The following is a 13,171-nucleotide window of genomic DNA, read 5'->3' as shown; positions in this document are numbered from 1 at the left end:
CCTACATACTACATGACCTTCTACATAATAATACAGCATAAAAAGTTTAAACAATTAAAACCATTTACCAGTTTCTTTTGTATGTAAATGTGTTATAATATAATTTTAGCAATAGCAATGGTTTCAAACTCCAGGTGTTGCCAGCACGGCACTGTCGGAGGCATGACGATGTTCAAAGTGATGCGCCTCCTATCACTTACATGTTTGTCTAGCTTCTAATAAAAATATTTATAACATGAAATTTATATATTAAAATTCTACATGAACTACTGTTTAATACAATATAAATATAATTTAATTTGTGCTAGTGTATAATTATTAATTATGGAAAATATAAAAAGGTTACTTTGAGTAAACATGAAAAAGTGAGTAAGCGAGGATTTTTTTTATTTTTCGGTCAGAGAAAAACTGCCAGTGGGAAAAGTATAGATGACTAGATATTCCTCAATTTTTGTTTCAAACATTTTTTCATAAGACTTTTAGTTTGTCATCGCTGGGGATCAGAAGTATGCCTATAGGTCGGGAGTGCACCCGAGTTCGCGTGCCGAGAGCCGGGTCTTTAAAAAAAGTGGTCAAAAAAAGCTCTTCATTTCCAGACATGTTTTTCAGTATTAATAACATTTTTTTACCAAAAAAGTGCCCCCATATAGCCTCTAAAACGCCAAAAATGGGGTAAAACCATCATATTATACCTATTTGGGGTGTTTTTTCGCCAAAAAATTTAAAAGTCCTGAGTCCGAAAACGCCGAAAGTGGGGTCATATTCTGGTTTTATATCTACTATCGTCCATTATTTTACTAAAATAAAACAGCTTATTCTGCCAAGAATAATAATTAATTGTGTTAAGAAGTTCGAAAAGAATGATCAAGATCGTATACAACTCTAAAACTTAATATTTAGCAAAGAAAAAGCAAAGAGTAATGGCTCCGTAGTATTAAAAAATAAAACAGTTAACAGTTGTACTAATTTTGGCTAACCGATTTCTTAGTTCAACCTTCTTTCTAAATAAATCCCAGATAACAATGCTAGCCTAAATAAATTTGGAATACGTTAGGTTCTCCGAGTATTTCCTTATTGACGGGATTGAGATTTAACGCACAATCTAAAGCCGTTAGGAAGGGAGTGAGAGAATTCCACCAGGCGTGAAGGTCCACTACTGGCTCACAATCTGGTTTATTGGCTCTTGCCATCAGAACTGATGTGATTGTATACAATCTAGCTGCGATATTTTGCTGACTCAACACTCAGAGCGGTGTATTCTCTGAATCGCATTTGTTATTGTTTTTGAACCCAGTCTGGAACAAATCACACAATATTGAAGTAGATTCCTTTGTCTTGGCATTAATATTGGGCAAAAATATTGGCCATAATATTTTTTAATATATGGGACCGGTATTTTATTTTGGTGTGTAAATTGATTTACATTGTTACATTATTTTACTAGGCATTATTTAATTATTTCCAAAGGTTAAGGTAGATATAGTTTAACAGTTTACTGTTGAAAAAGGTCCCTGAAAGTATGGTACTAGTGGAAGCTATAAACAACTGATATTTTTTGTTGTTGCAGTTTATATGAACTTCTCTCATTGGTATAATATGAGATAATGAGAAATATACAGAGTGTGCACTTTTAGGTATCTTTCCTGGACCAAAGACAATCATAAATAAAAAAAAATTGAAATTTGATACATAATATAATAATTGTAAGCCCTGTTTTGAGAATAAATATCATTATGCTTAGTGGCCCAGGATCACTTATTGAATAAAATTGTTCATATTACCTGTACGTCAGTGAAGACAACAATAGGATCACTGACGGACAGGTAATATAAACAATTTTATTCAATAAGTTTATATTACCTATGTTTTATTATATTATATATATATATATTATATTTATATTATACAGGGTTAGGCAAAAGTCTGGAACCCCCGGTTAACTTTTTAACGCGTTGCAGCTAGTAGGAAAACCAAACTCGGCACATATTTACAACATAAGAAATTGCACTTTTTCATCAAAGTTACAACTTAGCCCCAGCCCCCAAAATGGGGTATTTTGGGGGCAGCCCCAAATTTTCAAATGTAAACACCTATCATGTGACCCCTCATTTTAAAGGGTTTCTAAAGAATTAAATTAAATGGTGCAAACTAGAGGTCAATAACGCACCCCTAATCAAAATGCCTGTCATTTTGAAATATCCCCTATTAACTTTTTAACAGGTTATAGCAGGAAAACTAAACTCAGTAAACCTTTATAAAAAAAGAGAATTCACCTTTTGGTCAGTATAAAAATATTAAATTTTTAAAGTTAACTCCAGACTTTATCTTGCCTGATCATCTTAAATAATTAAAATGGCTGCAATTTTGATTAGGGGTGCAATATTGACTTCTGGTTTGCGCCATTCAATTTGTCTTGTTAAACCCTTTAAAATGAAGGGTCACATGATAGGTGCTTACATTTGAAAATTTGGGGCTGCCCCCAAAATACCCCATTTTGGGGTCTGGGGCAAAGTTGTAACTTTGATGAAAAAGTATGATTTCTTATGTTGTAAATATGTGCCGAGTTTGGTTTTCCTACTGCAACGCGTTAAAAAGTTAACTGGGGGGTTCCAGACTTTTGCCTAACCCTGTATTATTTTTATATTACCTGTACGTCAGTGAAGACAACAATAGGATCACTGACAATTTTATTTAATAAATAAAATTTATTAAACCATTTTATTTAATAAATATCATTTTTAATCATGTTTATTTGTAAAATGGGAGCGGTTAATAATCTAAAAATTGTATACCATAAAAAGCTGCTCATGAAAACAAAACTACTGTAGCAGTTTTCTATTTAGAGAAAATTATTAAAATTCTAACTGTGTCAAATTTAAGAAGATTGGTTCATAAATAAGGGATTAAACTTATTTTTAAAATAATGTGTAAAACATATTTACACTCATTGTGTAACTCGCAGTTAAAATTGCCGAATGTTTTAGCTTACTAGCAGTGATGCTCAATGACCACAGATGTTGTTTGATACACTTTATTTTAGAAAAGTTTTTGTAATTTTGCAAAGTGACTTACGAATAACATTTAAACCACTTACTTGTGTACTTATGTTTCAGGACCAGAATATTGGGGTCGTATCAACCCTGAGTGGAGTTTGTGCAACAAAGGAAGACGACAATCACCCATCAATGTGGAACCTCACAAGCTGTTGTTTGATCCTCATCTCAGACACTTGGACATCGACAAACACAAGGTAGACTATGTGTGGTGAACCTCCTTCAACTCCTAAGATAAATTAGGGCAACATGTAAAGTCGATTACTATTATCACAATATGATGAATTAACAAAAAATACAGTAGTTAGTCTTTTAAATTACTGCTTTAGCTATAGATTGTGTTAATTTATACTACACACCTACCTCTTCTTCAAGTAATGAAACTAAAGTTTAATAAAAAAAGAAAAAAAAAACTAAACTTTTTAACACCACACTTCTATTTTCAAAATTCATATTACACTATGACAACAACAAAAATAAAACCATATGATAAATAATTAGTGAAAATAAATATTCATAATATTAACAGGGAAGGAGATATAACAGATTGTTTTCATAACTATTTGACCACTATAGAAATAGTATAATAGAATATAATAGTATATAGAAATAGTATAATATTTGTTGTAGTTAAGTCTAAAAGTACAAGGGTGAATTTAACATAAACTTTTGTCAATTAGCTAAATTAAATATATTTATTATGCACTGCATTCAATATGAACACATTTTAGATGATACAAAGAAGGCATTTTAATACACTTTTATAAATAGATGAGTATCAGCTGTTTTTATTAACTGCAGCTACAAAATATATTGACGATAACATAGCCACTTTAAAGGGCTGTATGGCGGAAACTGGGTTTTTCCTATACTTGTGACCGAGTACAATTGATTTCTCGTGGCCGAATACCCCATATAAAAAAAAAAAAAATTTAAATTATCTTACGAAATTTAAAGTTCATCTGTCCACGTGCTTATTTTTGAGTGTATTCGATAGGATAGGATTATTGGCGTTGGATATGTATTGTAAATTTGATTGTATGTATAAAACAAAGCTTTATAATTAAGTTTAATATTGGTGTTGTGGTTCTTAATAATGGTTGATGTTTGGTCTGAGCGCATCATGCATAAGTATGGATGATTTCACGATTCTCGCTACTCAGTTAAATTTACTCAGTTATTCTCTTTGTTACCTGTATATAAACACATAAAGTTTCGTAATAAAATAAAAATAAACTCTTTCGCGTATTCATTCTATGCAGTGTATATTATTTGTTACAGTTCGTTCATCAGGTATAAATAATGATTAGCCAATATAATAAGTTGATTATTTAGTATTGAAGAGTTATTAAGTATTAATCAATACACCATACATTCCAAATCAATCAAAGCGTCAAATTCCTAGAATTTTAGTTTAATAAAATCTAATGATTTAAACTAAAATATGTAAACCACAGTTTTTCGCGCAAAATTTTAATTATTTTCTCGGATGCCATTACAGATAAGTGGTACACTGATCAACACAGGCCAGTCGCTCGTGTTCCGTGTAGACAGAGACAGTAAGCAACACGTCAACATCTCCGGAGGACCTCTCGCCTATCGCTACCAGTTCGAGGAGTTCTTCTTCCACTACGGCATCCAGAACCAGCACGGCTCGGAGCATCGCATACACGGCTACACATTCCCGGGGGAGGTGAGGTTTATAAACTACTAGCTGCAACCCGCGGGCTTTGCCCCGTTTAACTTCTTAATTTTCAAGATTATCTCGTTCGCATGGCTCAATCACATCCTGGTTGAAGTTTGTTCGCTACGCTCACTCACCTTTAGGTTGGAGCTCGTTCGCTACGCTCACTCACCTTTAGGTTGGAGCTCGTTCGCTGCGCTCACTTGCCTTCAGGTTAGCTCGTTCGCTACGCTAACTCGCCTCCAGGTTGAAGTTCGTTCGCTACGCTCACTCACCTTTTGGTTGCAAATTAGCTGTTGTCATAAATGTAAAAGAAATAATAGTGCTGTACCCTGTTGGTAATCCTTGTAACTTAAATGCCATTGAACATCATAGAACAGAACCAACTTGTTTAATTGAAACAGCTGTTAAGATTCAATAATTCCATTTCTCATAAGGTTAACATGGGAAACTCCAGAGCCACTGGGGCGGAGCCCGAAAGGATTTTTGAAATAAGAATATGCCTATATGTTAATCGGGAATGTGAGCTATCATCATGCCAAATTTCAGCCCAATCCGACCAGTATTTTTCGAGTTTACTTTTCCCATACACACATACAGCAACCACCTCTTTTTTATAATAGTATAGATTGTAACATTGCAAGGTTATAATTGAATGAAAGCTACGCCAGTAATTAAGGAAACGTTCTCATTCATTTATCGTCCTTATCGATTAGTTATAGATAATGTTACGTTTTGAGTGGACAGCGTTTTGTTTTTTACCATTTGTTTCATGGTATATGATATTTTTGTATACAGTAACTTAATAATGCAATATTTTGTTGTGTTTTTGAACAATTATATATATTTGATACTTTTATAATACTTTTAACTGAAATGGCGACCAAAAAAACGAAGGTAGGTATTTTAAACCAATAACAATGGATGTGAGTGTAGGATGAGGGACGCGATCTTCTAGTTTTGTTACTGACTAAGGTTCAAGGTTACCGACTAGACAAGACTGTTAATAGCCCATACAGCCAATGCCAACTAAAGCTGGGTTTTCTTAGACGCGGAGTCGGCCAGCGGAGAGCGGACAACGGAGAGCGGACTCATCTTGTCTTAGGTAATTTAATGTTACTGTTTTCCTAGCAGCGGAGCGGAATGCCATGTTAATTTCAATTCCGCTCTCCGTTGTCCGCTCTCCGCTGGCCGACTCCGCGTCTAGGAAAACCCAGCTTAAGCCGGGTTTTCCTAGCCGCGGAGTCGGCGAGCGGAGAGAGAAACGCGGAGAGCGGACTCAGCTTGTCTTAGGTAATTTAATGTTACTGTTTTCCTAGAAGCGGAACGGAATGCCATGTTAATTTCAATTCCGCTCTCCGCGTTCCTCTCTCCGCTCGCCGACTCCGCGCCTAGGAAAACCCGGCTTTAAGGGACCTACAGTTTATATTGGAATCCGAACCACATCTTTGCCTTCTAATTTACGAATTGGGCTAATTATCAGGGTAGTACTGCGGATCGTCGTAGTACTCACTAGTGTGGACGTTAATCCACAACAGGGAGTTTCGCATCCAAAGATCATTCCTATAAATACCCTATAGTACTAGGCTGTAAAATGTCTTATTCGCACTCAAACTGAAACACAAAAAGCAAGCTTCTGATTTGGCAATGAGCTAAGAAACCTAACACTGAAAAAGAAATAGAATAATTTATATTAAATGTAAGAGGTCTACTTTGATACAGATTCTGCCTTCCCACTGATTAGATTTTGGTTTTGGCCAAATGGATACTTTTGACAGATAGTTTAGGATGAATCCTAATTTGTTCGGCACAGTAACTTTTTTTTGGTTCAACCTTTATAGCTTGATTTCATATGGGGCTGGCTAAACCACTTGGAATATTTGTTACGTTAACTATATCATTTAATCAGCCTGATTCCATTTAATGATACCAGATTACATTAGTTATTTGACTTTGGATCTTAATTATATTAAACGAGTTTATGTTTATGAGCCTTATCGAGTCCTTTTATCAGTAAGAATCAATTAACAAACCATTATTACGATCCCATAAATCGGACTTACCCAACTATTACTAAAATGATACAATTAAAGTTCTAAAACAGATTTAAAGTTATTTATATTCGACGTATTCTTAAAATGTATGATCTTTTTATTCAAATAGATTTAGCAGAAAATAAAATTAACCAAAGACATATTCAGTTTAATTTGTATTAACCAATGAAGCAGGACATTTATTTTTTGTTAAATGTAGTACGCTCTCGATCGATTGAAGCATTTAGACTTAGGTAAAAGGATTTCAAATGATCTTTTAACAGGACCAATGAGTCTCTATAACAAAACCTTCCCTTGCGAAACACTAAATATTGTTGACTAAATACACAAATCTTCACTAAAAAACGCCATTTCCATTTCGTCGCAGAATTTCATTGCTTCGGGAAAGAAATCCAAACATTTCTTTTGATTAAAAGACGGTGGCGGGCGGGAGGCTGGCAGAATAAGCCGGGTGACTTTATATCACCAGACTGACGGAAATGGGCCGGTTTCCGGCCCTGGCCTGGGTGCCACTTTGGAGATCGATATCGGCTCTAGGTTCCAACTGGCAACCTCACCTCGTGAATTAAACACTAAATGTTATTTTTGTTTGAAATATTTACTTAACAGTTCAAAGTAAGTTACTTTAAGTTTTAAGTATTAAACATGAATTATTTGCTAAATAGTGCTTCAATAAATGAGGGTGGTTTCAAATACGGAGAGGTATACCATTTAATTTTACATGAGTATCACACGCATGATGTATGAATTTTGATGTATTTAGTCCACTATAAAATAACTATGAATAATAACGAATCAAATATCCGCTTTTTAATTTTCTGTGCAACACAAAAGGACCGTAATGGATTTTTGTATAAATTGGAAAGCAGTAGTACAATTTACGTGTAACAGTGATTTATATAAAAAAATGTAAGAATGGTCTTAATCTATCAAGGTTTAGTGTTTAATCCATACATCATTTTTAAGGTATCCTTTTTTTAAAGTCACTTTTAGTCAAAAGTAATCCAGCCCTTAAGAATGCTCCTTGTATTCCAGCTCCGCTTGAATATTTTGTCGGAAAAATTTGTAAGACGTGAATTTTGTTCTTTCAGTGATTTACTTCCATCCGTTTATTTTAAAGGAGATGAAAAATAATTGCTTGAATATTAATTAATCTTGAAGATTATATTTGTTTTAAGCTTATTTGGTTCATTCAACTTATATGAACTTTAATTATTTTGAAAGAAAAAACAACTTAAAAATTATTTCTTAACTGTACTAAAACAAATATATTCCGATTCAGAATACGTTAGACAGCAGTCCGTAGCATACAAATAATCATACAGGTTGCGTTATGAAAAAATAAATCTGAATCACCATGATTTTAACTAGAAAAAGTCGATAGTGGTACTTTTGTCAAACTATTAACTTTTAAAAGAAATATAATCTTCAAGTTTAACTATTATATAGGCAGTTATTTTTCCTCCCCTCCAAAATAAATGGAAGTACAGTTTAATACTTTATATTTACTTAAAAAACCTTTGCAAAAATATCTGAAGGACAAAATTAACATCTTACAAATTTCCCTGAGAAAATATTCAAGCGGTATTCCAGCCCCGCTTGAATATTTTCTCAGGAGCATTCTTAAGTAAAAGGAAGATATGAGAGCAATTTAAATAATCTGATTAGGGTATTTTGATACAAAGCCGGTGGAATTTATCGGACGCTTGCTGATGGGGCGGTGCTTTTACTGCCGCAATATCGTCAACCGAGAACAGCTTTGTGAAATTACCTGTTTCGATATTATATGAACCAATAATATCATTTCCTGATAGAACAGATAGCATGGAATAGCTTTTCTACGCTATTAGATTCCGATTAGATTTCTTCTCTTCAAAGAGCCTATTTCCTTTTATAAATTGCTATCGTTTTATGTTCTATCAATAATACTCGGCGAGTTTTATAAAATTGTAGTTGGCAGTTGGTGTGTAAAAACACATAATTTACATAGCCTATATACAATTATTTCTCAAAAAGACTATATTTATCAATGTGTGATTCAAATCATATGTTTTGTTTGTTTATACATATTTTAAAAACAAACTTATAATTATTACAGTCCACTGCTACTTTCAATAAACATGTACTAGATATTTTCTATATTTTATTTTACAATTCAATTCAATTTCACTTTACATTTTGGTCCTTCGAGCCGGATATTAATCCAGTATGATTCATTACAGTTTTTATTATTTTCTGTAAAGTATTTTTTTCATTTTTCAATCAACAAACTGACAAAATTACAGAGCTTGCAACTAGCTTTTCCAAGACAAAATGGACGCATTAATAAAGAAAAGAAGCACAATCAAGGCACAATTAACAAGATTTGAACATTTCTTGGAAAATTCCATTGATTCTCCTGGATTTTTTAACGAACTATGCGTCAGGCTTCCCAAGGCAGAGACACTTCTTGACAAATTCGACCTCATCCAACAGGACATCGAACTGGAGGATGACGAGGATGCCCAACAGGTAGAAAGGGAAACCTTTGAATCGGCATACTACAAAATAATAGGTAAGGCCAAATCATTCACTACGAACAATCAGAATACTTCAATTCAAATGAAAACTTCAGACAAGGTTTCAGGGCCTAAACTAAACCTACCGGTATTAAATCTACCATCCTTTAATGGATCTTTTGACGATTGGTTTCCGTTTTCTGATACGTTTTCGGTGATGATCCATAACAATGAATCTCTAACAGACGTTGAAAAATTACACTACCTTAAATCTTGTTTGAAAAAGGAAGCTTTTGACGTAATTTCATCTTTGGAGTTAACTTCCACTAACTATGCAGTAGCTTGGAACCTCATTCAAGAGAGGTACAACAACAAAACATTAATAGTTCAAAAACATGTTCACTCTCTGTTCAATCTACCAAAGTTAGAAAAAGAATCTGTCCAATCTTTAAGAGAGCTGATCAACAGTTCCAACAAGCACATTCGTGCATTGAATGCACTTGGAGAACCCACTGACAAATGGGATACTCTACTTATTCATTTGATTTCTTCCAAATTTGATCCTGTCACATTCAGGAATTGGCAAGATAATCTTAAGCCTAATAGCTTTCCAACAATGCAAGACCTAAATGATTTCTTAAATCATAGGTTTCATATACTTGACTCAATTCATTACAATAACAGTAAGCCTTTAGTTGCTCCACTGCCTAAACATAATGATGTTAACTTTGTCAAACATAAACCTACTTCTGCTTCTGGGTTTCAAAACAAGTCATGGTCATCACGACAGCCATGCTTGTCATCTTCAGAACCTAAATGTGAACTGTGCCAGTCCTCACATTTTTTATTTCAATGTGAACAATTTCACAACCTAGCAATACCTGATAGAATAAACAAGGTAAGAAGCTTAAATTTGTGTAACAACTGTCTGAAATTTCACAAAACTAATCAGTGTAAAAGTAAGAGTGTTTGCAAATCTTGTGGAAAAAGACACAACACTTTACTTTGCCTTAAGTCAGTATCAATTCCTAAAGGCAATTGTGGTAAGAACAGTCAACCACACTCAGATAACAAACAGTTATCCACTGCGGATAATAAACAGGTTATTTCTGTAGGCGCATCAGCCAATGATCTAGCAGACCAACTCAGACTATCCTTTCTACAGCTATTGTTGATGTCATCAGTCCTAGAGGTAAGATTGTTTCATGTAAGGCATTACTTGATTGTGGATCACAATCAAACTTCATTTCAGAATCACTCTGTAAGCGATTACAAGTAAACAAAAGACAGGCTTCAGTATCAATAACAGGCATCAATTGTAATACAACTTCTGTCAACCATGTCGTAAATGTTACAGTCAATTTCACTTTACATTTTGTGTAAAAACACATAATTTACATAGCCTATATACAATTATTTCTCAAAAAGACTATATTTATCAATGTGTGATTCAAATCATATGTTTTGTTTGTTTATACATATTTTAAAAACAAACTTATAATTATTACAGTCCACTGCTACTTTCAATAAACATGTACTAGATATTTTCTATATTTTATTATTACAATTCAATTCAATTTCACTTTACAGTTGGATTTGAAGATAGCTTTTATTTGTTGTATATGCATTTATATATTATGTTTTTTATATTATGTTGTTGCCTGGGGGGGGAGGGGGTTATACAGGGATTGATGTATTTTGCAAACAAAATTATTTGCAAAAAAAAATTACATAACTTAAATTTTTCTTTGCATACACAATTTTCTAATTGGAATCTATTTGCAGTAAAATTCTCAAAATTTGAATGAAGTTTTTTCCTGTACATTTTTTGGACATCATCTGATGTGCGAGGGGTTTTATATTATTATCTCTAAACTATGGCCATTATTTTTATTTTCATTAGAGTATTTTCACTTTGTTTAATGATAAGGCATACAGTAAAATATTACAATATTTTCAAATTTATTATGTAAGCAGAGTAAAAATATTTTTAACTTCGTATGATTTTGATGAAAGAGAAATTCATATTGCTTTCGAGATCTATATTCTTGTTTTTTAGATAGTTAGACTCACGTGCTAATGTTGGCTCTGATTTATTGCGTCCTCCACATCATACAGTACAACTTAGCTTCAAATTATTGGCAAATGGCGGTATTTAAATTCCCGACTCCAGTACAGAATTCCCGAGCTCCAACCAAAAGTCGCACGATATTTTCAAACGCAATAATGTGCGCACTGTAATAGAATTATTTAAACTTCTGCTTAAAAATTTCTTTTAATATCTTTGATTGTGTAAGGTTTCTTTATTACATTATTATTACAAATTATATTTAAGACTCTTATGAAGATTTTGTAATTATTCGAACACAATAAAAATAACGGCAATCACATGATCCATTATAACATATAGTTTTTTTAATTTCTCAGCGATTATTCAGTTATATTCATAATCGAAGAGTTAAAAGAATACACTGAAAATTTTCAAGAAGAATAACGCAATTTTAAAATATAAATATATGAAAACAGTTTCAATTAAATTCCTGATCAGACCAAAAAAAGAAACTATTGTTGTATTGACTCAAATCAAAACATTGTTTTAGTACCCACTAGTGTGTGCCGATTATGAACAATTTGTGTGTTTTTTAAATACATGTTATAGCTTAATATCCTATTGTTACTCTTGAATAATTTTGATCATTTTAATCAGTGATACCTTTTCTGAATTAATAAGCACTTTCCTTATAATAAACGATTCTGTACATCTTCATGTTTTATGTATCCATACAATAATATTATAAATTGGAAAACACAAACATTTACTATTGTTGTTCTATTCTATATTTAGGAGAAGAAGCATACGTTTTCAAAAACGTTTTCTTCTGAACCCTCTTAGCAATCTATGATGCATATTGTAACATTCATGTCCCAGAGGAAGTCATATTTATACAACTCGGAGCTGCAATGCTCAGATCAAGCGAGCCAACTCCCTGGGGGACCTGTGTCAGAGTGTTGATGTTGAGGTTGTGATTTGCGACGTGAGTTACTTGATTTCCATATCTTGTGACGATGATGAACTCAATTGTGGCAAGTTGGGTGTTTGTAAATAGCTACATCATTACATAATCGAACTATATTTTTCAATAACACTCTCTTCCAACTAGAGATCAATAGTCTGAAATGTTTCAATTTACTGCTTACATAGAATACAATATCGATTAATAAAGCTGTTATTTAATTATTTCGGCAGTCTTTGAGACGTTCTCCATGCTAAGAAGCTAGGGTTTTAGTATTAAGATACAATTTCATACAACAACCTTATCAGCAACTTTGCATTAGTTTCGAAAACGATTTGGTTTTACGTGAGTTTATTGATTTTAACTATTTATTTTTACTGGTAAGTGGAATATAAGTAAGTATATATGGAAAGACATTTATTTATATTTGATAAATAAATTTCCACCGCAACTTTTAGTAAAACTGAATAAGGAGGTATTTTTTTTAACTCATTACCAATACTGATAACTACGGAGTCTACTTTTTTTATTTTAAAAAAGTTTAAAAAATAACCAAAATAGTCCATGACATATTATTTTCCATTCTATTATTCACAGAAGACAAGGCAAAATGTGGTTAGGATTCCACTATAATCTGTAGGTCCCTTAGTTGCCATTTGCTGTATGCTATTAAATAACAGATGTGTCTAAGGAATATGTCGGCCTTGGTCGCTAACAAGACAACAAGATCGCGCCACTCGTCCTACACTTACCTCCATTCATACCTGGCTTAAAATACCTACTTTATATGGTCACCAATTCATTGAAAAGTACAAAAGTATTAAAGATTTTATTTATCCGTATTGACATTCGGAAATGAGTATTAGAT

General features: G+C 33.0%; 1 protein-coding gene across 2 annotated transcripts in view; it reads left to right on the top strand.

The window, feature by feature from the left end:
- LOC128987825 (carbonic anhydrase-related protein 10-like) overlaps window positions 1-13,171 on the top strand; it is a 226,141-nt gene that overhangs the window by 178,997 nt on the left and 33,973 nt on the right. For both annotated transcript variants that reach the window (XM_054408858.1, XM_054408857.1), the window contains exons 3-4: window positions 3,114-3,250; window positions 4,555-4,746. In XM_054408858.1, the coding sequence (XP_054264833.1) occupies window positions 3,114-3,250; window positions 4,555-4,746 (329 nt within the window). The remainder of the gene's footprint in view (window positions 1-3,113; window positions 3,251-4,554; window positions 4,747-13,171) is intronic.

The sequence above is a fragment of the Macrosteles quadrilineatus genome, unplaced genomic scaffold, assembly GCF_028750875.1.
Source record: "Macrosteles quadrilineatus isolate MER2022 unplaced genomic scaffold, UCM_ALF_1.0 Scaffold_2__2_contigs__length_208266976, whole genome shotgun sequence".
Lineage (NCBI taxonomy): Eukaryota > Metazoa > Arthropoda > Insecta > Hemiptera > Cicadellidae > Macrosteles > Macrosteles quadrilineatus.
Note: the sequence above shows the minus strand (reverse complement) of the source record. Positions and strands in the feature narration are given on the sequence as shown.